The 26,442-nt window shown below is 44.6% G+C and overlaps 1 protein-coding gene across 1 annotated transcript in view; it reads left to right on the top strand.

The window, feature by feature from the left end:
* The first annotated feature begins 1,972 nt into the window (after positions 1–1,972).
* The window catches only part of SYT16 (synaptotagmin 16), a 62,909-nt gene continuing 38,439 nt past the window's right edge, over positions 1,973–26,442 (top strand). Inside the window, exons 1-3 of the mRNA XM_063399555.1 lie at positions 1,973–2,331; positions 14,670–14,849; positions 25,271–25,897. Coding sequence (XP_063255625.1) covers positions 25,342–25,897 — 556 coding nt within the window. The 5' untranslated portion in view covers positions 1,973–2,331; positions 14,670–14,849; positions 25,271–25,341. The remainder of the gene's footprint in view (positions 2,332–14,669; positions 14,850–25,270; positions 25,898–26,442) is intronic.

Below are 26,442 nucleotides of genomic sequence, written 5' to 3'. Positions count from 1 at the left end.
CCCTCCTCAGCCCTGGAATTACAAGAGATAAAGAAAAAAGAAACCATCCCCAACTGCTTTCTACAGATGAAATAGAATACACTTTTTTTTTTTTGTTACATAACCCAAGACACTGATGTGGGCACCACAGGGACAGGCTGTGAGCCTGGGAACAGCCCCGATGGAAGGCACATGTCCCCAGCAGTGGCTCTTCAGCAGGGCTCTGCCCAGGGAGCCAGACAGCCTCTCCAGCTGGGATCCATTGGGATTCTGCCATGGCCAGATTGATCTAAATTCAGGGCATTGAGGTCTGCCCAATAAGGACTTCTCTTCCTTTTTTTGAGCTCTTTCTGAGTAGCTTTTATTTTGAAGATGCCTGTCTGGACTGCTCTTGGGGGATCCACCAGGCAGCAGCTTTTAGGAACAAGATCATCAGAACACCTCTTCTTTTCTTCTTTTCTTCTTTTCTTCTTTTCTTCTTTTTTTTTTTTTTTTTTTTTTTTTTTTTTTTGAAAAAAAGAGTTGCATTAGGAACACCTGCAGAAAATTGCCTCAGGGAGCAGTTTGCCTTAGAAAGGCAAGATACTGCTGAGAGCAGATTAGAGCCAGCTTGCAAATTGCTGCAGGCAGTGGGGCCAGAAGCCCTTTTGGTTGTGAGCAGCCACGTCTGTGCACTCCCTTCCTTCCCCACAGTTTCTGTCCACCTTCCCCACCCTCTCTCATGTTTTGAGCACTGTGAGTAGCTGGATTCAGAGGTGTGGCTTTATTTTATAGCTTTCCCATGCTGTTTTTTGAGGATCATCAGGTATTCTAGAAGCTGGAAACAATCCTTCTTTACACCAATAAATGAATGAATTGCTGGGAAGGGCTTCAGTTTCACTACAGAGAGACCTTTTGCAGGCAGAGACTGAGGAAGGATTTGTCCTGAATGTTGGGGAAAATGACCCTTCTCATACTGGGATTCAAAACTACATCCAAAATGCACATTTAAAGTAGCAGTTGTGTGGAGAGTGAAGAGAGAATGTGCCCCATACACGTTACTATATACTAAAATCTTAAAATCCAAGTTTCTGGGACTCCAACACCTCACAGGACATGAAGCTTACACAGAGCCTTCCTTAAAATTAAGGTTAACATGGGATGCTGTTGGATCTGGTTTCCAAACAACGGGATGGGACTGCTGGGAGATGTTCCTTGAGCTTTATTGCAACATCAGCCTCAACACAAGGTGAGACAATTGAAAGGTGGCAACAGCTCACATCTTGCCAACAGCAGACAGAACTCTCTGTGCTACAAGGCCTTTTGAAAGTTTTCTAACCAATTGTTAAGATCTTGCAGACATCTGCATAAACTAATCATTAAAACTACACGTACACCTTATATTTAACAATGGGGGCTTGTTTCATATTTCTTGCTACTCAGGAACTTCTTATACTCTTCTGTAAACAACGCACAGAGCCTCATTATTAAACTTTTCTGTTATCTTGCTTAACATACTTTTCTACTTGCTAAGACCTAACTGTACACAGCACAAAAACACAGTCTTATTGTTCCATGTCTTCATTTTGTATCTTTTTAACTTGAGGCCTCCATCTGCACTGCTGTGGGAGTTTTCTGCTTTTTCTGTTTCCCACAGGATGCACGGGGATCAGTGCTGTGCTTACACCTTTTGCTCTAAAACCAGCTTTTACCTCTGTGTAAAAACCCACTGGGAAGCACAGAGCTGCTGGCAGAGCTTTGCCCTTCCAGCCTGGGATCCCCCAGAGATGGAGCACGGCCTGGCCCCAGGGTGGGCAGAGCTCAGGGAAATAATGACTGAATGAGCACGGCAAGTGCAAGGGACAGGCTGCTCCCTTTGTTTTAGACTGAATGATCCTTACTTTACCCTTTTACTGTAAATCTGTGGGAATCCAGGATGGGAAAGGTACATTTCCAAAGGGGATCCAAAATACATATTACCAGACTGTGAATTTAAGCCAAGTAATAAATGATATCTCTGCACAGGAGAGAAAATCACTTAAAATTTCCAGTTTCCTGATGCATGAATGACAATTTTTCTTTTTTTGTAGACAAATTTGTCAACAAGATAACTGTTTGAATAAAGACCTAGCACTCATAAGGTGAGAGCAGTAGGAAAGGTGGGGCAGTAGTATTTAAATAACCCCTTTAGGAAGTGGCATAGGCTGCTTTATCTCCTCGCATTCCTTTGGTGGCTGTCACATGTTTACCAACCAGCAGCGTTCCTTCTTCCTTGGGATGTTAAATCAACAAGCACATGCAGAGAAAAGGGCAACAACTCCAGCACCACTCCTGTTTCTCAAACTCAGGACTGTGCCTCTTTGTCCAGCTCATGTGAGTACCACAGATTCTGAGGATTTAGCAGACTGTCCCAGCAAGAACACTTTCCTCATAAACAACGCATTTCAAAGCTTTCTTGGGAAATTCCATTTGTGGTTTGACTCATCTTGCTGCTTTATGTAAGTGTGATTAGGTAAGTCTCGTGTTCGGAATGCTTTGGGGCTATTTCTTGGTGAGAAGAGAGCTTTCCTAGTTTGTTGCTTTGGAGACAATTACAATTTGAGAAGAAAATCCTATGTTACCCTCACTTCTAACTTTGGATTTGCATGCTGCTTTGGTTTTCTTGAAATACAAAGATCTGGGAAATTGCAAGGAATGAAATAAGAGTAAGCTTTTCTTTTGTTTTCTGCTTTGACATTGTTCTGTTTCCTGCTGTCATTCCAGATTTTATTTTAAGGCAGTAGTAGACCATAATTCTAGATCCATAATGAGTAACAAAAGAGCCAAGTATTTGCATTCCTGTGAAGCAGAGGGCACATCTGATTGCTGTGCAAGGGTGCTGGCAGGTGTTTGTGACTGAGACAGGTTCAAAGAAAAAGAGGAATTTAATGTCGCATGAGGGCTGTGGGAGAAAACAGCTGGAGGGATCCCAATAAAACAGTAAATGGATTCCATAGCTTGGCTGAGTGTGTCTGAAAATATCCCAGGAACGGGCTGCACTTGATTCTTGTGGTCCTTTATGTCAAGAGTTTTGCAGGGGGTGTGTGTGGATGTTTACTCACATGGGCTGGGCTGGAGCCCTGGTGCTGCAGAAGCCCTTGAAGTGCACAGAATCTATTTCAGGCCATCTCCATTTCATCTGTTCTGGCTAACAGTGGCCTCTCTCTGCCTCCCCCCTTCCCTTCTCCTGGCTCTGAAGTGGCACAGCTCTCTATTTATCCCTGAGAACAGTTTGGACATCACAGATTTTGCTTGAAAGAAACTCTGGGTAGATGCTTTGAAACCTGTTAATGCAAATGAATCCCCTGAAACAACTTTGTGGCTGCTTGCATCTGGAGAAGACCCTCCCATCTGGAGAAGGGATGGGCCAAAATACCTTCCCCCAGGTTTTGAAGTGCTGGGGTCCTGCCCTGCATATTGTTTTTACAAGGGAATGATGGAGGGTGACTTACAATAGCTGTTTTCTCTGCGATCATTCCTGCTCCCCATTAAATCAGTGACCACTCTTCTTTTGATTTTTCATGGCCTGTAGAGACAGATACTTCAGGCTGTACCAGGGTTCATCTTTCATTCGGTTTGGCTGAGCTTTTCAGTTTGTGGCTGAACTCAGGTTCAGTAAAACTGAGGGGTGCCTGGTCTAGAAGAAGATGTGATACAGGAAAGAGAAAACTGGGAAGGCACACAAAGGGAAGGAGCTGTTTTCCTGGCCATTTAAAATGAGCTCTGCTTCCCTCTTCCTTACACCTGCAGGATTTCATTGCCTCGCCTTTGTCACAGAGCCCCGGGTTAGCTGAGCAATGACTTCAGTCCCTTCCTCTCTCCACACAGCCCTGGTTAACTGGTTTATACCTATGTGGAGAGAGAAATATTCCCAGGGCCGTGGTAGAAGGTGGCAGTAATTGCTCAGCTCTTCACTCAATTAAATACGTGACTCTAGAAACTGCTGACATTATTTTTCCCACACAAGCATTTGTTTTAATGGCTTCTGTTATTGTCAGAACATATTTTCGCAGGGCGTAGGTCACTCAGTCAATACCAGAGGCCTAGAAATCTTCCACAATTCTCTTTCTCTTTGAAATCACACCCTGCTTTCTGAGCAGCAGCCTTCTGCTTAAGGCCTCCCTGTTAAATGCCAAGAATTCCTCCATCCTCAAGGGCAGGAGCCTGAGGCTGGTGGCTAGCCCAGGTCCCTGGAAGCTGTGGTGGGGCAGCTCCTGCTGTGCAGACACCCTCTGTCCCAGCCAAAATCCATCTGAGCATCCCTCATGCCAATTGTAGCAACACCAGAAAGTCATCTGGCTGCAAACTAACAGTGTGGAATGAAACTCCATGCAGGATCTGTGGCTTTTGGGTTGGGAGAATTTTGGATTAGTGTCAGCAGTGGTTTAGTGTCCTCTGAGATGCTGCAAAGAATGATCCAGGCAGGAAAGGAGAGCCTGAATGCCAAGGCTAAGTCTGCTGCTCAAACACCCTGATTTCTTTTGGCAATTGCATGGAAAGGCCACACTCAGGGTCACCTTTGGTTGTCAGATGGGAACTGGTGGCTGTTCATGGATGTGAATCTCATTGCCAACACACAGAATTTCTTGTCTCAGCAGCAGCAGCAGGACTGTAGAACACTCCTCTCTCCCCCTGCTGCTCATGCCTCTTTTTGTGTCCCCTTGGTTTGCTAAATGCCAGACTGATCGTCTGGATTTGTGGCTTAAATGCAGGGGCCAGAAACCTTTAGTGGAGCTTTGTAAAGGTTGGTCTGGCTGGTCCTTTAAAAAAAAATAAAAATCAATGACTGGTCATGCTTTCAAGACAAAATTAGCCACCAAAGCTGCCCCTTTAGTACTGCCAATTAGAAGTTTTAGAAAAAAGTAGGTGTCCTGTGCTGGAGTTTGATGGCAGTCCCTGATCAGGGAAGGTTGAAAGGCACATGCTTGTCTCACCTTTTCTTTCTGGTCAGCAGTTTGCCTCTGTTGGTGCCTGGATGTATTTAATGGGAGCTGAAAAAGGGACAGAGCAGCTTCAGAAGGCTCTACACAAGTAGCACCTAAGGGGTGTGCGATGCCAAGATTGGAAACTTTATTTTAAACCCAAAAGTCAGGGATTAAGGCGTGGATATTGTGAGGGCCCTGCATCCTGCCAGGATGTGCTGAGTGCAGGTGTGAGGCTGTGGTCCCTTCCCATCCTTCTTCTCCTTTGGTACCTGCCAGGGACCTACAAGGACCCAACAAATAACAGGTCAAGGAGGAGGCAGGGCTGTGCTCAGAGGGTGCCCTGCTTCCACTGGCACGTGGCCTGCCCTCCACAGATGGGAGATCGTCTAAATATTAAGAGATTTGGGTTGATTAGCTAAAATCTCCTGTTGGCAGCACACTTCCAGCCCCTGGAGCAATGGAGATCAGACGGGTTGCCAAGGCAACACACAGCCTTCAGTGAGAGGTTTACTGTGGCGTCGTCCTTGGTCAATAGATGGAGTAGGGTTTATTTAGGTCTTTGAAAAAAGAGCCCAAGCTGCTGTCCAGCCTTTTGTTGTGATGAGTCATTGTGCCTTGGGTCAAATTGGTGAAACTCAGAGCAAGATTTTGTGGATGAGAAAAATAAGTACATGAGAGCATAAAGGTCCCAATTAGATTCTTCTTTGAAGAGGGGAGAGCACTTCACTTTGGAGTGGGGACAACTTATTCTTTTTTATCCCCCCAAATAAGTGAAACAGCAACTGAGATTCTCCTTTCTCCCCCCTCTCCTTCCATTTCCTCTCTCTCCCAAATGTAAAATACTTATTTCTATTCTCTAGAGGACTCTGTGCTCACTGTTTAATTCTTGACTCATATCAGAGTCCTTCCAGTTTGACCTTTTGTTACTGCTCTGCTTGTTGCTCTCTGCTCCCTTCTCTGTTGCAGAAGCCCTGGTAAATTCAGCTTATAAAAGTTTCAATTTCATTACATATTTCTTCCTTTTGTATCACCCAGGAGATGAAAATCTCCTTGTGTCACCACAGTGGCTGTGGCATGCACAGAAAGTCACCATGTCTCTCGTTGCCTGTTAATTGATCTGTGTCCCAAATCAGGGAGTGCCTGGGGACAGGAGCATCTCTCACTGTGACTGTTCCCTGCATTTACTGACACAGCAGAATTGTGCCAGGGGTGGGCACAGCCATCTCTGAAATTCTGGAAGGGACCTGATTCAGTGTTCTCACAAGCCAAGGAGGGAAATGCCGTTGTGCTGAGTGTCAGGCCTTAATTTGCTAAGTTGGTAAAGGCTTCTGTCTGAAAATAATTCTGGCAGTGATAGGAAAGACTCCATGGCTACAAGGATAACAGGATCACAGTGATCTGAAGGTGTTTATATGGGAAACACCTCCAGAGTGTCCCTTTTTGTTTCTCTCACCGTTGAGATGGATGTGAGTTGCTCTCAGCAGTGGATACCCTGTTAGTTCAGGGAGAAATCACTGTACAAGCAAGACTTGCAAAGAGTCACTGCATGGTTTTACATGGGGAGCCAGACTGGCATTTTCTGAACATGCAGGTGCTGTTCTTTTTTCAGTGTGGACCTCAGCTGGTGTCATGTAGCACAGGGAGAAGAGAAGGAATTGAAAAATAACTCTAGACACTGCTTGCTGTGAGAGAAATTCTGACCTTCTTCATAATAAAACTGAGGCATGAACTTTATACATAGTGACTTGGCATGAACTTTATACATAGTGAGAGGGAAAAAATTTAAAGGGTGGAGGAGCCTTTAAAAGTCTGCACTGGCATCCTTATTTATTTATCCTTTTTGAGAGGATGGCAGCTGATAGATGTGTCACTGTGATGCTGCACAGTTATCTTCTTTCCCTGTCTCAAAATACTGCATTAGTGATACCATGGCAACAAAGAAGTTGTCTTTAAGTAAAAGGAAAAAAAAAGAAAAGCGTGACTTCAGTGTTCCATAAAGGTGGCAGACTGACAGCCCTGGTCTTCCCTTTCTCCCAGTAAGGCAGTCTTGGTGTCAGCTATGACAAAAGGCATCAGATTATCATCTCTGTGTTGTACTGTGACTGAAAACAAACCTGGGACACGACCAAAGACAAACCTACTACAGGGAGAGCAGGCTGAGAACCTTCTGAGAAAACGTGCTCTTGTTGGACAATTAAATTCTGTTTAAATTATACATTTTTTCTAAGAAGTGTATCACCTTGAAAAAGCTTTCCTAGGCCCAAGTTGTGTCCTCTTTCAGGATGGAATTCTCCTCTGAGCAGTCTGTGCTGTCCTTGCTACCATGGTAGTTTTTCCAAAGGCTGGAAAGTCAAAGGGTATCTGGGAGGGGCCAGTTGAGATCTCTGTCCTGTTTGATTTATTTGCATTTGAGTACAGCTCTCATCTCTAACATGAGAGCCTAAGCAGCAGGAGATTGGCTTTTAAGGACTAGATTCATTTCCTCTAATTCAACTTGTATTTATCATTATCACTACAGCCATTTTCTTGCATTTCTATGTCTTGGGTGAAAGGTTTGACCTCCAAGGTTGCTCACTGCTTTGTGTGTGGCTGGGTTTAGAATGGAAAATAGTTCCAGAGGGAAAAACTGAGAACTGTGGCATAGGTCAGAGATTAGATTGACTATTGAGATGGAGAAGAAATGGCAGAGCAAACTCTTGAGTGTGAGGGTACCTCATAGATTGTGGGCTGGGAAAGTAATTTTCTACCTAGTAATTTTTCTAAAGAAAATATTAATTTTCCTTCACTGGTCTGGAGAAGAAGTGAGATGAACAGTTGTGAGGCTGCAGATTTCACTTTGATTATCTCAGCTGTGGGCCCAGTCCCGGGAACAATCCTGGCAGGGACTAAGGGATGGGTGCAAGGTTCCTTGTGCTGTCCCCATCAAATCTGTCCAGCCCTGACATGGAGGGGACCAGCTTTCAGCTCATGAATGACAATTCAAGTTCTGTGCTGCTCAAGTTCCCAGTCTCCCTGGCCTCATTAGCTTCAAAGAATTTTGAACACTGTGTTGAACTGGAGCCATTTTAATGGTTATTACTAAAACTGATGATGAACTTCAGCAATCACCCTTGAGAGTGATGTCCACCCCTCAGCGTGAATTCTCTCTGTCCCTCAGAACACATTTCTGTTCCCTGCTTCCATCTGTGTTTGCTTACAGATGGGGGGATGAGGAGAGAGCCAGGACTCTCCTGGATGCAGAATTTCAGGTGTCATTGTTTGCAGAGGCTGTGTACTCACTGTGGACTGGAACTACTTGCTTGAAACACATCCAGCAAAACTAATTCTTCATCTTCTCTAGTTGAAAGGTGCCTTTTGTTGAAGGAAGAATATTTCACAGAACTGTGTGTGCTCAGCTACAAATGCCATCAAGAGCACTGCTCAAGGCCAGGATGGGTTTTTTGCTGCTGGGAAAAGAGTGCTGCCACAGGGTCATACACAGCAAAATACAGAGCAGCCTTTGTAAGGTGGAAAATCTGGCCTCAGGGAAAGCCTTTTTGAAACTGGGCCCGTGGCTCTCACAGGTTGGCTGCTGGCTGCTTTGAGGTTTGCTCTCCCCATGTCTATGCCTTGGTCATTTATCAACAGCAGGTTCTAAGTGAAATCCAGACTGCATCCTGAGAACTGCAGTCTGAGCCTGGATTTTATGAGCAGGCTGAGAAAAATGAAATCTGCTGCTACCTCTGGCCTCAATACAAGGTGCACAGTGAGCCAAGCTGAGCCCAAAGGATAGAGGCTGCCCTGCTCTAGTCCTGCACCTTAGACATGGTACTGGGAAAAGGAATTGTGGGTTTAAGGGAGAATTTATCTCAGGCTTTCCATGTCTAAGGGGAGAGCACTTGCTAAACACCACTGCCTCTGTGTCTCCTGCTGAGCCTGATGTGCCTCCAAGTCAGTGTGGCCTGAAGGTTTTGAGCACCTCCACTGGACTGCTTCTCTTAGAGAATCAGAGGATGCAGCTCCCCAGTTTTGGAAAAAAAAAAAACAATTCTGAGGTTTTTGTGTGACCCAGTGTGATTGAGGAAAGATGCCTGAAGTCCTGTGACTGTCACCATGATGTCATCTCTAGACTAACCCTCAGCTTCTGGGTGAAATGTGAGCTAATTCAAAGCACTGAAATGCCCGTGTAGATGGATGTAACTTTTCCTGGTTGTTGTTTTGGGTGTAAGTTCCACCCTTTGGAGTTGTGGCTGTGCTGTGGCTCCCACTCTGTGGCGCAGCTGTGTTAGTGTTTCCCTGCTGGGGGGATAAATGCATTGAAGCCTGCAAGGTGTTTGGGTGGCTCTGTGGGTGGTAGAAGAGAGGCAAATTAAGTTGATTTACTGTCTTTGAGACCTTTGAAATTGCATGCCTATGTCAGAGGCCATAAGGGCAGCTTAAATCTTTGAAGATGCCCTGCAAATACACCAGCAGCAGGTACAAGTGGGCCCATTCCTCCACCCTTTGATCAGACAAAATTGGCAGTCAAAGTAAATAGAGGTATAGTCAGGTCACAAGTGCCTTTCATTTTTTCATGTTCCTTATATAAAAGGACTGGAGAACCTCCTCATTCTTGCTATCTGTAAATCAGCACATAAAAATAAAGTGTGTGAAACCCAGCCTCCATGCAGGGCAAGTCCTCCTGCCTTGGATGGGAATTTCACTCCTGCTACAGCACCAAATGTGGTCTGATTGCCTTTCTGATAATGTATTTGTGGATCACCTTGAGGAGAAGAGGGGGAGTTATACAACTGTTCCCTCACAGTGCTGTTGGAAAGGGTCTGGCTTTGTCTCCTTTGGAACAGATATCAGGAGAGAGCTGCAATCCTGTGAAAACACACATTTATTTCTGAAGTGTTTTTGTATTGTGTGTGTGGAGCACATGAATAGCAATGCCACCTGTCCAAGGCTGATAAGGACGAGCAGTGGTCATGTTCCTGCAGTTTGCTGTGTGAAGAATTGGCACCTACAGCTTCCCTCAGCCTGACTTTATGAAATGCTGCATGCAAGGAGTTGTTTCACCATTTGTGGCACTTTCTGAGTTTGCACAGATGAGGATTTGTTGGAGATTGTTTCAGAATGAATGCAGTATTAGGGCTTCTGAAAACCTTTTACCTTTTTCTCCTGTCCTACTGTCTCAGAAGGATCCCACTGGTTATCCTATTCCTTTATGAACCCACACATGGCACTGCTTTCCTTGACAACCTTGGCCTCAGCTTGTGAGTGGGCATAGTGACAAAATTCTGATACCCACGTGCTTTGGGCACTGAGTAGAGGAAGTGCTTGAGAAAGCTGCTTGGTATTTCCATTGCACCCAGCAGGGAGCTTGTCCTTGCAGTGGGGCTGCTGTCACCATCCCATCCCACATAATTTCCCTTCAGCATTTGCTGAGCCTTGCCAAGCACAGGGCTGGACTCCTGGGCTCTGCTGCTCTGTGACACTGCTGATAGGGATGAGGAGATGTAGATGTGCAAGTAGGTGGGAACTCTCTAGTACATCACAATAGTAATAATAATAATGATGTACACTCGTACTGCCTTGCAGCTTTTGCTGGAACTTCTGCCCACGCACACCAGCCTACTTGGTTCACAATGCAGTGTGCATGCTAGACAATTAGTGGCTGATAATGAAAAATGTCATGGGAACCAGCACGAAAATCATAGCTTACTCCAAATATATAATGAAATGTAATTAGCACAGACAGCAAAACAGACAATTTACGGTTTCTTTTTTTTTTTCATAATTAAGAAGTACCAGTAAGCACTCCTTTTTCAGGAAGTTTGGTATCGAATGAAATTAAAGAACTATTGTCTGGAATAGTATTTTATGCAGAATTTAACCCTTGCTCAGCAGAATGGATTAAGATCTTGCTACTTGCAGGCTCTCCAAGTGAATCTACTGTGAAACTTCTTGTGTTTGTTCCCCTGGTCCATCAGGAGAGGCAGCTCTGGTACAGGATTGCTGTGAGACCAGCTACAAGCCCCAAACCCAGCTGGATTCAATGCATGTAACACTGTGGCCAACCCTTCTCCCTTGTTCTTCTGGACAGACTCTCCCTGAAGTCATCAGGTAGTGTAAAGGTGGCTTTGAGGAGAGCTTGGAGCAGGAACAGCATTAAAATGCCTTGTGCTCCCTATGTCCTCTCTCAGACTTCTTCTGTTGACCTCACCTCCAATTCTGACCTCTTTTCACACTGCATCTCTGGTTTGTTCTTGAGCAGTGGGCAGGGAGTGTGTGCATTTGTGTGGCCTCAGCCAGCCAGGAGCACAAACATCATTTCTTGCCTTGTGCTCTCAACCAGAGCAGCAGAATGAGTTGACCCACTGTGGCACAGCACAAAGGTGTCTATGGCACTAATTTCTTGGCTTAAAAAAGGGTAAATGGGAGAGGACCCTGGCTGAATGTTTATGTCCCAAAGCTTGTGGTGGTCATCACCTCTCAGGGTTTGGACCAAGAGCTGAATGCCTTACTATGTCAGCTCTTCCCTCTCCAGGCACAGTCTGTCATCCATTGGTGTGAGGATGGACATTCTACCTGTGTGAAAAGTGACACATCCCAGCAGTGCTGCAGCACAAGGGACGTGTGTGCATTTCTGCAGCTTTTCCTCCTCAGCACCTCTCAGGCCCAGACAGCCACCACAAGCCGGAACAGAGCTCTGCTCCAAATCAGTTTTACAGCCCTTTCCCTGGCACAGCCTTAGTTTGGAGCATCAAATCTGCAGAGAAAGCCCTTCAGCTGAGGGCTGGGAGGGGAGCTGGGAGGTGTGAGCAGAACTGTGTGATCAGGACTATGTGCAGGTGCAGCACATTTTTCTCTTGATGATGGAGAAGCAAATTGCCAGCACGCCCTTCCTCCAGAGGGATTTGAGCATCCAGCTGGAGCCAGGTGCAGAGTGTGAGGCACTGCTCAGGTGCAGACTCAGCCCCCCTCAGAGACATTGTGGCACAAACTTCTGGCATCTGACATGATTATTGTGGTTGGGAAAAGAGGAAAGTTGTGCATAAAGCCATGGGACAGGATACAAGAGCTGTGTTTCTTTGTGTTGCAGAAGTCCCAGTCACCTCCTTGCATTTGGACAGACAGTCTTTGAGAGCTTGGTGCCTGCAGTGAAGGGGGGTGAGGGATCTGAGGTAGCTGGCTGATGGTCTTTTCTATGCAGGAGGAGCCTGTGCAGTCCCTTCTTGCCTGTGCTCCCAAAACTCTGCCTCTGTGTGGACAGTTTTTAGTACTTGGCTTTGAAACTTCCCCCTGGAAGTTGATGCTGGACCTTTGGTGAGCTCTCATAGGTGGTGCCTTTCATATTTTTGCCCCAAGGAGTAGGAGAAGCTGGAAGAGTTGTCCCAAGTCCTATGCCACTGAGCTACTACTTTCTTGTTCCATCTCACCAGGAAACAAGAATTAGATGTGCAATAACAGAGTCTGCCAGTCTATATTTACTTTAGAGTAAATTTATCGCAGGTGATCATTTGTTTCCAAGCTTTCCTTCAGGATGCCTGTCTAGTCAAAGATCTGCTTTTTCTTCTGGGATTTTGCAAGGTGCTTAAAGGTCTGTTGGGGAAAAGGGGCACTTTGAGGATTTTCTCTAGCTGGGGGTTGTGTAGCATTTCAGAACATGTGTTGAATAATTTATATTTGAAAATATTTGATGGCTTGCTTGTGCCCTGTCTGAGAAGGGGAAACCCTCTTGTCTCCTTGGTCTCACTGGGATTTTTATGAAATAAAACAAATGGTAACAGTGGTGTCCTTGCTGCACACATCCTCTTGGATGCTGAGATGTAGTAATTCCATGTGTTTTATATATAAGGTGGAGCATTATCCTTTCTCCTGCTTATTCTATGCTCAAGAGCAGGTCAAGTCAGTGATGGGATGCAGCCAGGCTTTCATGTGTATTCTGGGCTTATGGCTACTTTGATTTATACTCATCTCCTTTGATTTATCTTGGCTCCAGAAGCCATTTAATGGTGACTTCAGCAGCTGAAAATAGCCAGAGTCGATGTCTCACTCAACCACTCTCCCATCCCCAGCCCTGCTCCCTGGGCTGAGGTGTGAGGGGAAAATGGGTCTGAGATGTGCTGGCCAAATCATCTAGGGCAGCTATGGCACCAAACTGCAGTGCTGGCAGGCTCAAGGACAGATTGGGTGGGGCCCTGAGCATCCTAGGGGAAGGTGTCCCTGTCCATATCAGGAGAATTGGAACTGGATGATCTTTAAAGTGCCTTCCAGCCCAAGCCATTCTGTGATTCTGTGCTCTGTCTGTGCCCCTGCAGAACAGAGCAATGAAAGTGTGGACTCCACGCTGTTGTCATTTAAGCTGCTGTGATTCAGTGCATATTCCTGTTCCTTCCTCAGGCTGCCATGAGGAAGGCCAGAGCCACCTCCAGAGTTTGTGTGACACGTGTTCCTCTGGGTTCAGTCCCAACCACTCGTTTGTTTTGTGTGTGGGCTGCTGCTGTGCATTGGTGATTTTTGTGTCCAGTTGAGACATGTTGGCTTGTATTAATTTAAGTTTTTAAAATCCCCTTGGTAGTAGTCATACATTGCGCTATCAAGGCTGTGACTGGGGACAGTGTATCTCCTCTAGCCCAAGTCTTTTGCTGAGTCAAGTCTTATAAATTCCCTGTTGGGTGTTCCACAGTCAGGGCTGGCCCTGTTTACCTCCTTTCACCCTGCTCATCTCATCTGTGAGCTGCAGCTCTGTAATCACAGGCATCCCTGGTGTGCCACTGATGCTGCTGATGTTTCATTTTTACAGGGTCTTTGACTTGAACTGAGCAGCTGAACTTCACCCCTTCCTGCTGAAGTAATTACCAGAATAACAAGCCAGGGTTTTTTTGCAGATGACACTGAAAGTTTTTGACACGTGTGCCCTTGCCACCCACATCAAGTGATGTATGTAGTGTTTGTCCCTTGTTTTGGCATTTTGATTTGTGTGAGAGAGGTGAAATGGCTTTAAAAGCTTTTTTGCTGGCGCCTGTGGTTTGTTGCAGACCCCGTGGTACAGGCAGAACATGATAAATTGAAATCAGACTGTTTCTTTACAGTGGGACATAGGGATGTTGATGTTCAGGGCTGGGACATCAGCTAGTGTGCTCATTACCTGTGGTCAAGCCTGACACTCGAGGAGCTCAACTGAATTACCTGAGCTGGAGGCTGATTTTGTTTTTTCCCCCAGAAAATAATAGTAATTATGTAGTATGATAATATACTTCTTACTTAAGGGTAAAGTAGCAGTTGAATGAGGATCATAGGCTATACATTAACCTGGTTCTTAGTAAATGTAATGGAGTTAGTGAGTACCCTTATGTGTAATCTGATTGTTTTAAATAAAATACATAAATTGCAAAAGAGGTGTTGGGGCCTTGATGACCAGATACTCTTTCTTGGCTGGATCCTTGTTGTAGTACAGATGGAGAGAGGCTCTCTTGGAGCTGGTGGAATTCTGCATGCCTACAAAAGTTTATTAAAGTCTTTCCTGTGTTGGCATTCATCCTGTGACAGAAATGAAGACCTTAATTGGAACCAAGTGTGTGATGGACACCCTTAGTAGACCAGACCAATGTGTTAAATGGATGTTGTATCCAAGCCCAAATTCTGCTGGATTTCAGTTCAATTTCTTCTGCAAAGAGGATGGGGAAGCAGAGCCATGGATACAGCTGTTAAACCTCTTCTTTCCCTAGGCAGTTTTTCCTGGTTGTGCTGATGATTTCTTTTTTGACTTTCTGTTCTTAGTTACTCCTGAGGCCGCTGGTTTTTTGTCTACAGTTGGAGCCCTCATTATCCTCCCTGCAGTCCTCTTTCTCTTTATCAACAAGAAGCTCTGCTGTGAAGAGGGAGGTGGGCTCCCATGCCTGGAACAACAAGGGCGAGGAAATCACTGCAGAGAAAAGTCCAGAGCTCGTGAAGGCCTTGGTGAGTGTCACAGTTTCACACTGTCTCTGATGTACAGAGTCTTCTGGGGGCTTTGATTGCTGGCAGGACAGACACAGCCCCAGTTTGTTGTTTCTCAGGTTGTTTGTGTGCAAAACAGAAAGGTTTGGGGTAATAACCCCCCAAATTTGATTGTAAGGATATACAACTGCTACTGTGTTCCCATTGTCTTTGTGGTCTGGAGTAATGTCTTGAAAAATGAAAGTCAGCACTGGGGGAAGAAGCATGCTCCCTGCTCTGTCTGTTGGGGGAGTGTTTTGTTTATCCAGTGAGGAGCAAAATGTGAGTGTTTCTGAGTAACAACTGTGCCTTTCTGCTCTTGAAGGATATGCCTGTCCTGGTTTCCTTGTAGTAGCTTTACACGCTCCTTCATGTGTTTGTTGTGTTCTGGAAACATTATGTCTTGGGTAAACCCATAAGTGGTGGAGTCAAAACAACTGGGAATTTTACTATGTTAGAAAAAGAACGTTTTAGTTTTTCTCAGCCATCAAAAATACATCTGTTCTGGTAATGTTGGCGACTGTGAATTTGATAATTTCTTCCTGTATTTATTTGTAAATTTGCCTATAAGTGTTATAAGTGTATGACCACTAAGATAACCAAGAAGAGGCCTCAGAAGCCTCCCAGTTGAAAGGTCTACCTCCCAGTGGTTCAGTCTTAAATCTAATGGCAGAAGAGCACAATCCCAAAACACAGAGCTCGTACAAGGCTCTTTTATTGATCATTTTGCCTTGTGCCTCAGTGTGGCTGTTGCAAAGGACATGATCTGGTCATACTTTGAGACTCCAGAACTCATGGACAGCTGAAGACTTGGATGCCATCTGTGGTAGGAACTCAGTGGGACTAATTCTTGCTAAATTCATTAGTGAGCCAGGGACAGGCACCAAAAAGATACAAGTACAAATGGTACTTGAAATGACTCCTACCCACACCCCTCTCAACTGAAACTCCTAACTTCACTGTTTCTAAACAAAGGCTATGGGGTTTTTTAAAATAAGTTTCCTTCATCTATATTATTTTTAAGTCTTTTTTCCCCTTCTCTTCGCCTCCCATCAAGTGGTGCAAAAATGTGGCTTTTATTTCAGTTTTTAAGATGACACATCTCCCAGGAGCGTGTGGGTGTTGACATTCTATGGAGCTGTCACAGGCTATCATGTAAACATGTATTTGCAATGCTTTTTAAAATGTGAATTATTAATAAACATAGTGGCTTGCTTTTTTGTGTGTGTTTGTTGCTTCCAGATTTTGAAGGACAAGAAATTGCTTCCCAGCTGACACTCTCGATGGCAATTTTCATTTCAGACTAAATCTCATGTGTCTGAGTGATAAACCTTTGAAAACATGGGCTTATAATGGAAACACTAAGTCAACTTTAACTACAGCTGTGCCATGCAAGAAAAATACCACATACATTAATGAGGTGCTAAATCTGATACGGCAGAGGAATGTGTTGTAATCATTAATTACAATGGAGGCTTAAAGCTGGAGTCTGCTTTTTTCCGTTCAAATAAAGTCGGCTTGGCGAGTCGGAGCTGAGAGTTATTTAAAAATACCACCTCTATATTTAGTTTAAATTTCACCGTGGTGTCTTGGTACTTGTAAAGTCAATATGGAATCTGTGTGTAGGAAATGCCAGTGCTTTTAAAGGACAGCAGCATGAGGGAATATATTAAACCCTGGGCTACCTCAGCGTGTCATATGGCGAATGTAGAAACCTGGAGGCTGAGCTCGGGCAGGGAAGCCAGGGAAGGCTGTTTCCAGCATGGTGAGGGAGCTCTCCCAAGAGGGGTGTTGACAAGCAAGAGTTTGCTTCAAATTCAGAATTTGGCTTTGCTGGGTAGGAAGGAGCAGGATGGGGAGTGTTTGCAATGTGCAGTTTGTTGGTTAGCATTCACTTTTTCCTCTTTTCAGCTTTTTTCTTCTGAGCTGTGCATGTTGCAGGGAGATCCTGGTTCCAAGGACTCTGGTGTTCTTTAACATGCAGCCCGCTAATGGTTGCTGTTACCAGTCCTAAGCCCTCAAACTGGGGAAGGATTTTTGATTCTCCACATCTGAAATTAAGAGTACTTAGAGCATATCTATCTAAATGGGAGAGAAGGCATTTTGCACGACTGTGACATCTGCTGTAAGATGACCCCCACAGGCAATAGCTCAGGTGAATGAAGGCTGTGGCCTGGGGTGGATGGGTTCAGTGTAGGAGCTGCTCCTCTTGCCCTTGGATCCAGCTCAGTTTTGAGTTATCTACCAATGAAGAAGAGAGCTGGTAGAGAAACATGAGCAAATCTGTCTACTTTTCAGGTGTGCAGGGTGACATTTAGAAAATGTACTGTAAAATGTCAGAGCCTCTTTTTTGTTGTTGTTTTGCTTTCCTGTATAGAGCCTGACCTCAGAACAAGGCAAGTGACAGAATGAAATAGGTGTTCCCATCAACATGGCTCTAGGATACATCTGGCTGGTTTGTTACTGATTTAATTTTAATTGCACAGTTTGTGTCTCTGTGGAGGCACAAAGATAAGGAAAAGATCATTGTGAAAATGAAGATTTCATTGAAAACTTTTTAGGACAATTTAGGACAAAGACTCTTAATTATTGGGGCAAAATGGGAGGCAGATTTTTGGTACTTTAGACCTCTATGGATCCTCTTCTTGACTGGTTCATTGATGTTCATGAGGAATCCATCTCTTGAGCAGGGATGTGCTACCCTGGTTTCTTCTCACTTAGCTGCAGGAGTCCCTTCACTGGGAGGCCTGGGGGTGATCTGGACAGAGCCAGCTTGTATTTAGGATGCATTTGGTCTTTCTAGAGTGGTGTAGAGCCTTTATACAGGTCATGTGCAGAATTCCTTTGTGAGGGAAAGATTAACTGCCATGCCTTTAGAGTCAGCTGGAGTGGTTCTTCACAGCATTGGGAGAGTGTGTATGGGGAATTTGCCCTTGGATCATCTCTCCACACAAGGAAGGAGGACCTTCCCTTGAGTAGAGGCTTGAGAGAAGTCAGTGAGGTCTCATGTGAGAACTTTTGGTGCTGTGATGTTTTGGTGTCCCTGTCTGTAGTGTCAATTTTGGGACCAAGAGGAGGTGGTGATGTTCCTACACACAGTGTTTATAGTGTTGGGGAGCTCCTCACTTCAAAAGTTTGTGGGTGAGGTGAATTTCACAGGTATGTGTGACAATGCTGGGCAAATCTTTGTGCAAAGAACTGTAACCAACCACATTCTTCATTGCTGTGGCTCAAGAGAGTGAAGGGTCCTCTTTGTTCTACACTGTAATCTTTTCATAATGATGTGACCTGAGACTGGGAAAAAAGTTGCAGCTCAGTACACTGTGTTTTATATGAAAATATTCCACTCGTGCCTTGCCTTGAACACTTGTTAGAGATGCACCCTTGATGTGTGAAAACAGAATAAATATTATGAGGTTTGAAGGAAGGTTTTTTTAATTTCATTTTTCTTTCTGTTTTATCAGTCTCAAGAGCACTTTCAGTTCATGTTCTCAAGCTGTTCTGCACAGCCACTGCTCCAGCGTCTGGGGCTAGCTGCACACTTAAAACAAATAAATGGAGATGCAGTTCTTACATGAAGCACTCATCTCCCATAGCCAAGGCTTTAAGGAAAACATCAAAACCTGCAGCACTCACCAAGGGCTGGAGTGCTGGCAGTGCTGCCTTTCCTTGTCAGAGCTGCCCTGGGCCCAGGCAGCCCCTGGGGACCTGTCACATGCAGTGAGTGGGACTGTCACATGCAGCACAGGCATGTTTAGAAATCAGAAACGTGGGTGAGTGTGACAGCTCCAGTCTGGCTTCCTCCAGAGTTGTGGAAAACCCAGGGGTGTAGTTCTCCAAAGAAATACAGTCGTGGTTGGTCCTTTTCACTCTGATGCTGAGTACCCAGCAGCTCCACTGTCCTCGGCAAGGGCAGATGGAGAGCCAGCCTGAGGTTGCTCCTGTCACCCTGCTGAGGTATGTGGTTCAAATTCCTTGACCAACCAGTGGCAGGAAGGAGAGAAGCTTGGGAAAAGGAGGTTTCTCAGTGCCCAGATGAAGCTGCTCTTCTAAATTGCTTTTTCTCTCAACTGCTTCAGTACAGGCACGTAGGAGGAGTGGCTGGCCACGGGACAGTGTGATTGCTGCTACTGATATTGGAGAGCCTTGTTTGCAACAAGCTGAATTAAATGAAGGATTAGAGTATCTGAGAGAGCAGTCCCTAAGTCAGAAGGGACAACTGCCTGCTCAGATCTGTGGCCCCAAATTCCTTTAAATCCTTTGAGTCTAAGTCTCCTTTTCCCAGTGATCCCTCAGCCTCCCAGCATCTCTGGCTGGGCTTGTGGTTGGCCTAGAAGAGAGAGGAGATGGGAGCTACAGACTCATCCAAAGATGGATCCCCAGGAACCATCCAGGGTGTTTTTGTCTCCCAAACAGCACTGTCTGCTCCGCTCTTGGTGGTCCACACAGAGCAATTCCCACAGGCTCTGTGAGGATGGAGTGTGTGCGTGGGGGAAGGAGTAACAGCAATTGGGTGACTCCTCTAAATGTTTCTAAAATAACTTGGTTTTGTTAAACAGCTAGTCATGCTCTCCCACTGCTGATTTCCATGCAAGTAATTGCCCTGATTGACCCTGGTTTGTTCACTTGCTGCAGACTGGGTAGCACAATCACAGGCAGGGTGGAATCTCTGGGATCTGCTCTAGGGAACAGCTTGACAGCACAGGTGGGTGGGTTGGAGTGCTGGTGTAAATTGGTGTTTCTCCAGCCTTTTGAACTTGTGATTTCCTTTTGGCTATTCTGTCTTCATGCAAGCCTTCAAATGGCAGCAGCTCAATTAGAGAACTTGCTGTAATTTCTGACTGCAGGTTTCTTCTTTCATTCCCCTAATCCAGTAATTACAGATGTTTCTTACTCTTTCAGCCTGAAAGAGCACAGTTGCCACTACTAACACCACTTTTCTAATACTCCAGTGATTTGTGAATTTCTTTATGCCCTTTATGTAACCCTCGGCTGGAGAAGTATAAATGAAGTTATTCATTGCTGCTTTTTGTACAAGCATTTGGCATGGAACAGTTAGGGGCTTTTTTGTGCCTCTGGTGACAAGCAGCTCTTTAAATGCAAAGGGCTTTATTTTGATTTGAAGGATGTGACTGCTTTCAGTGGAGTGACTCTGGATTTAACACCAGTGCCAAGTCAGAATCTGGCTTGCCTGAATATCCAAACCAAATATTATGGCCAGGGAGGTGTTGCCATTTTCTCTCTCCTAAAAATACCCCTGGAAATTCTCCTGAAAACTTTGTGTTAATACCTTGGTGGCAATAATATCTCTCTGTGCATTCATGGATCCTCTGCTCTCTGGGTGCCCTGGACTCATTATCACGAGATGAACACAGCTCTAATTTCAGTAGCTCTTACAGTCTAGGCAAAAACAGACTTATGAAGAGGTCCACATAGGAAATCACCATCAGCCCCTCAGCCCCACTGTTGTTGGAGCTTCTGAGCACAATATTTCCCGGTCTTCCAGGAATACTTTTTTTTTTTTGCTTGAATTTGTCATCACATACTCTGTATGGTGGAGAGACCTGGGTTTTTCAAAAAAAGCTCCACAATTTTGAACGATAAATGTCACATTTGCATAATTCCTTTTTTTCTCCTACCTCTTTCCTCTTCTCCCCATCCCACTGAAGCAGTGAAGATCAGTAATTTTTGCCATTGTTATTGACAAAAGGAGCGCATGAACAAAGGAATGAAAAGAAAGTAGGAGACAACATGGGGCTAAATATCCTGATCAAAACCACTTTTGTCATTTGGGTATCAGTTTTTACAACTGATTTGGCACAGCATCAGTAGCGAGCTGCCTGCAAAGACATGAGATGATTTGGGAGTGAGGAATAAGTCTGCAGGCTTCCTGTGCGTGGGCTGAGCCCCGTGCAGCCGGGTACATTGCTGTCTGCCTGAGCTCATCTTTGTTTTCCCTCCACCATTCTGGGGCTTCAGGACCAGTGCTCTGCAGCAGTGAGTTTATTGCTGTGTTGATTTGTAGCCCGTGAATTTTTCCAAAGAGATGTGTCTAATTTATTGGAATAAACTGTTAGATTTTCCTTTGGTGCCCTGGAGTTTCTGATTCACCAGCTGAAATTATTATCACAGAGCACATAATCACTTAGAAAGCACCTCTGTCTTCTTTTTTTTTGTGTTAAATTCAACCACACAAATAGCATTTTTATAGCACAAAATGGGCCAAAAAGGTACCAGATGTTTTGTATTTCTGTTTTGTTTTTACCTTAGGGAAGTTTGGTCAGTAGTGATGCTCACAGCTGATGTGAACCTTGGGTACTGCCTGTGAACTTACCTCATAACACTTTTGCAAGAGGCTCCAACTCTCTGAACAGTTTCAAGTGCACAGGCTGGGCTTGGCACTGTGACAATTTCAGCTGGAAATACATTTTCATCATAGTAATGTTTGGTGAGAGTGCAGGGCTTTGCAAGCATCTTGTTAGATACAATTCTGGCAACTGCAAGAGGAGCAAAGAGTCCAGATTGTTCCCAGAACCAGGATAGAGGATTTCTTGGCCCAGGGTTGCTGCCGCCTGCCTTCATCTGAGTACACTTCTAATCCACCCTCTGCTGTTTTAAATGTGTATTTTAATTGGGTTCTAGTCTGAAAGGAGGATCAGGCTTATTATACTTTTCAGAAGCTCAAAAAATCTTACATTTCCAAGCCTACCTTATTTCCCCTTTCTGTGAGCAGCAAAGTGGCCTTACGTTTTGCACAGACCCTTGATGTTCTGGGCATCAGCTGAGATTCACAAGGCTTAGATTTAGCCTTGTTTTAGCTTTTCCCCCTAAACTTGGAGCAGAACTTCTTGCTGGGTCAGTCACACTGCTCTTCTTCAACATCCACACAAATAAAGCTCCTGCTCATGCATATGATCCATTTTCAACCTGTGTTCTGCCTGTAAGGAAAGAATTTGGTAGAAAACCTTTCCAAGGGCCACAGAAAAAGTGACTGAAAAAAAGGAAGTTTGTGCCTACAGTCTGCAACAGCTTGCAGAGAAACATGAAGAAATGCAATTTTTTAGGAACCTACCTATCAAGAAGATTGAAAGACACTTTGGTAATTTTACAAACCTCTGCATTGTGGTCGTGTTTGAAATTCTGGTAACAGTCTACTTTTTTTTAGCTATACAGTAATTGCACCTCTCAATGGGAATCCTACTCGGGAATAATGATCCTATAAAGACAAGGGAATATAGATTGTAGTAAGGGTTATGATGGTTTCTGTGAGAGGCTTAACATTGATCCTTTTAGCTATCTGATTTTCCAGGAGAGGAAAAAAAAACCCTAACCACTTTGAGTTTAGCATGTGATTTGGTGTGAAAATTCTTATGGGTGGTTTTAAAAGATGGAACTTGAAATAAATTTGCTAAACTGCTTTTTCCTCTCTCTTGTTTGATGAATACTTTTGAAAAGAAATGGATTTTTTTTTTTTTATTTCCCACACATTTTATACTTTTCTCAGTTCTTTTAGGGTTGGTTTTTTTTGGTTTTTTTTTTTTTTCCCTAATGCAAGTCAAAACTGTTAGAGAAATCAAAAGTAAAAATCCGTTATGCTGAAAAGGCCACGTTGTGAAATACATCATAAACATGCTGTTAGAACAGTGTCTCCTAATTAATGGAGAGAGCTCCTGGGAAACAGCAAGCCTGCAACACAGCTCAGCCCCCTTTGATCCTCTGGTGAGTTTGTAAAATTGTTGCCCGCCTAAACTTGTCTGCAGCTTGTTACACATTTTATCCATCTGCTGCGAGAACAAAAATAAACCATTTATAATTCAGCTGAACTCCAGTTGTGCAGCATAGCACTCTCTGTGGAGTCTTTAGCAAGAGGATGGTAGGAAAAGCAAAGCAAAGGTGCAACAGAGTCAGACATCCTGGAGAAGGCGTTGCTTTTGCCTCTAGAGATTGTGCAAGCACTGGGTTGCAAGTTGCACGTGTGAGTTGCAGGTGTTACTGCAAAGTGGTTTAGATTTTTTGGTGAAATACACATCATTGCCTGTCTATTGTCTGTAAGGTGAAATCAAACCACTTGTTGGGGTTCCTAGGATTCAATCCCAATAAATGTCCCAGTCTTGGGCAGAGTTGTGCATGTGTGTACATGTGTGTGTGTGTCATGTTCTCCCCCAGCCTACAGGCACCTGCTTGGTATATGAAAGTCCACGTTCAACCTTTATCTGCTGCTTCAGACTGAGTGACCACATCCAAGCTCTCCAGCTGGCTGTAGATCACTGCTTTACTTCCCTTATTGCAGCAAAATCCTGCCTTGAAAACTCCCTCCATCTTCATGCTCGTGGTACCAACCTCCCTGTGTCAGTCTGTGATGTTTGCCTGATGGTGCAGCCAGCCACAGCATCCAGAAGAGGGATAACTCTGTTGGACCCACCAGGTGTTAGCTCCAAAATCCAATAACAAGAGGAGCTAATTATTCCCTGTGCAAATATCACAAGGCTATGTTCTGTTGATTTTTAGAACAGTTCAGCAGTTCATTTCATAGAACACCCCTATGTTTTACCTCCATGGGTTAGCTATCACTTAGGGGTGCCTGCATCTCTCTGAGGGCTACTGTGCCATGGATCTTGCTGAGACAGAGGGAAAGCATTGTGAAGTTCTCCTTTCATCATAAACCAGAGATTCATCTACTCTTGCCTGTAAATAACTGTCAGGGTAAAAATGTATCCAGTAGTTACCCACCAGAGTTATCTCCTCCATGCCTGGGAGAATCTCACTGCTGAAAGCACCATCTCCTCAGTGACTTCTCTGGGGCTGTGATTTACCAGCAGCCAATCCACACCACGCTGAACACGAGCTCTTTGGAGCCTGCAATCTCTTCTGGTCTGTGAGGAAATCAGTTGCACAAAGCAGAGAGGCTTTGCCAAGGGCAGGGTTGGAAAGAGGAGAGTCAGTGAGGGGAACAGCTCACCTGGGAGGTGAGGCTATGGCACTTGTCTGTTCCTTGCCAAAGATCTAATGCGTGGCAGGGGGCTTTACCTGGGTCCCAGGGGCTGAGCTGAGGGTTGGGGGCAGCCAGGCAGATGCTGGGATAGTTTGTGCCCTGAGCCCAGGGAGTTTGTGACAGCCACAGCTTTTAAAATGCCTTTAGTAACCCACATCCATTTACTGCCTTTGTTATGGGTGCAATTGCTAGCACACGCTGAAGCTGACAGTAAACCCGTGTCTGCAGCATAAATCAGCATCACTGAACAAAAGTATTTGGCACAGGTGTTTAAAAGTTAAAGTCCTCTTAAGTCACTGATCTCATGTCTAAAAGAGCTGCTCACCAAGCAAAGTGGGATCTCCTTAGTCTGTGCTCCATTTAAAAATCCTCAACACTGAGATTCCCACTACATTTCTCTGGAGATCATTTCACAAGGTAATACACATTGCTGCTGAGCCTATTTTCCTGCTGTTACACTGCATTTACCCTTTTATACTTATATTGCTTCTAGATCTCTCAATTCAGCAAGACATTTATATTAATTTTGAAGTTTCTTTCTAGTTTTCTTTTAGTCTAAAATCTGCACCTATTTAATTCATTCTTCCTAAACCCATCATCCTATTTGTAGGTTTCTCCCTCTCAGAGTTCCTTAAAGAATATCTGTCTTGTGATAATGTGGGAAGATGTATATTGGGCAAAAAGGCATGCTAACTTTCTGCAAGTTATGTTTTTATTTAGAGTTTAGATGATTTTTGAGAAATCATCATCTTGAGATGACACCAGTGCTTTTGTTAACTTGCTTCTGTTCCCAGTAATTTTGTACCTATGAGATTACACCTCCTCTGTTTGGCCTTTCCTTTTTTTATTTTTATTTCTGTGAATGGCAAAGCAGCTCTGGGCTATGGGCAGAACGAGTTTCTTCATAGCTTTTCTGGAGCAAAGTATTTGAGATGATTTTCTACCACGGGCTGCTTCTTGTAAGTTTTAGGCCTGTCATTTTCATCATTGAAAATATAATTCTCCCCAGATTCTCCTCCCTTCAATTTTGTCACCTGGTCAGGCTAATGCTAAGGAATTTGGGGCCAGGAGATTATTCAAGATTTTTGTTTGCAGGTTGTTTTGCACTTTTTTCCCTCCAGGTCTGTTGACAGCTGTAACCAGAGTGTGTGCACTTCAAAAGGTTGCTTGTGTTCCAAGGTTCTGTGTTCTTATTTTCATCTAAGGTTTAGCAATTGAATAAAAGCTTTCCAGATCTCTGCAGGAATATGTGCAATTTGTCCATCATCCTGGATTTCTGGTGGTATTTTCAATGGGTAGAAGTGCTTTTTCCATTTCCCCCTCTCCTCTAGATGTCTTACATAGATAGTGTGTCGACAGGTGTTGATGGACAAGCAATTTACAGTAATTTCTTGTGGTGCTTATTCTGTAGCTCCCTGAATTGTAAGTGACATGCTGGCAAAGCTGAACAACTGATCACCAGACACTGGCATAGTGTTAAACATGGCTTCTGAGGCTGCTCAGAACTTCCTCCAGCCACTGTCTTCTTGGATGTCTCAAATATACGAAGCCATCCAGCAAGCAGGAGACTCCATATCTGCCTCACTGCTGAATTTGAGTGGAGTGGGTCGCCAGCCAGAAGAAGAGAGGCCCCAGGACTTGGAGAACAATGGAGGTGTTTATGAGGATTTTTCTGAGGAATCAGATGATGAACAAGACCTGGACCTTTGGGATGAAGATTATTTCTATCCAAGAGAAGACAGCTACACTGGAAGCCCTAATCTTGCTTCACAAAACCTCCCTCCTGGCCCTGACACTGCTCCACAGAGGCAAAAACGGGTGAAGAACACCAGCAGCTTGCCAGAGCAGTGTGTGGAAAGCAACAGGTCCTTGACAACCAACGGGTCCCACTGGATGAGTGAAGACCTGCAGCCCCTGGATCGGCTCCCTCCCATCGCCGAGGAGGAAGGTGAGCCCTCTGTGAGGACGGGAGGTGACGAGCACAGCCCCAGCCTGGGTGGCTCCTTGAGCAGTGCTGATGGCACGGCTCGCTGTGCAGGTAAGCAGCTGGCACGCTCCCTGCCTGCATCATCCAGGCCTTGCTTGGCTGCTGTTGATTTGATTTAGTTGCTAATTTGCTCGTTGTGTTCTGTATTGTCTCTGTTTCCCACAGCTAAAATACACCCCCCCAAATCCCACAGAAAAATCTAACCTTTCCAGTTTTCCCTCGTTTGTGAGACCAATGTCATTGAAAGAAGTGGAGATCTCCAGGGTGAGATGCTGTGTATTAGGAGGCAATCAGGCCCTGTTGCTGTAACAAGGAGTGTTTTGCTTCCCTCCCTGTTTAGTTTCTGGTAGCAGGACCCTTCAAAGGGAATGTTTAGCCTTAAGCCTTTGCTTTGAGAACCATCTGCCTTTGCGTCATTGCTATTAAAGATTATATATATATATATGTATGTATGTATGTATGTAATCTCAAACCTTGTTTCTTTGTGCCAGGAATCTCAAGATGTTACTGTGCCATGTGCTGTGAAATGCTGTGCTAAAAAGCCAGCCGTATCTCATGATTTTATGGATGAAAGGCTCCCAAATCGCTTCCCTCCC

The sequence above is a fragment of the Prinia subflava genome, chromosome 5 (assembly GCF_021018805.1).
Source record: "Prinia subflava isolate CZ2003 ecotype Zambia chromosome 5, Cam_Psub_1.2, whole genome shotgun sequence".
Taxonomy (NCBI): domain Eukaryota; kingdom Metazoa; phylum Chordata; class Aves; order Passeriformes; family Cisticolidae; genus Prinia; species Prinia subflava.
This window is presented reverse-complemented; position numbering and strand designations above follow the sequence as displayed.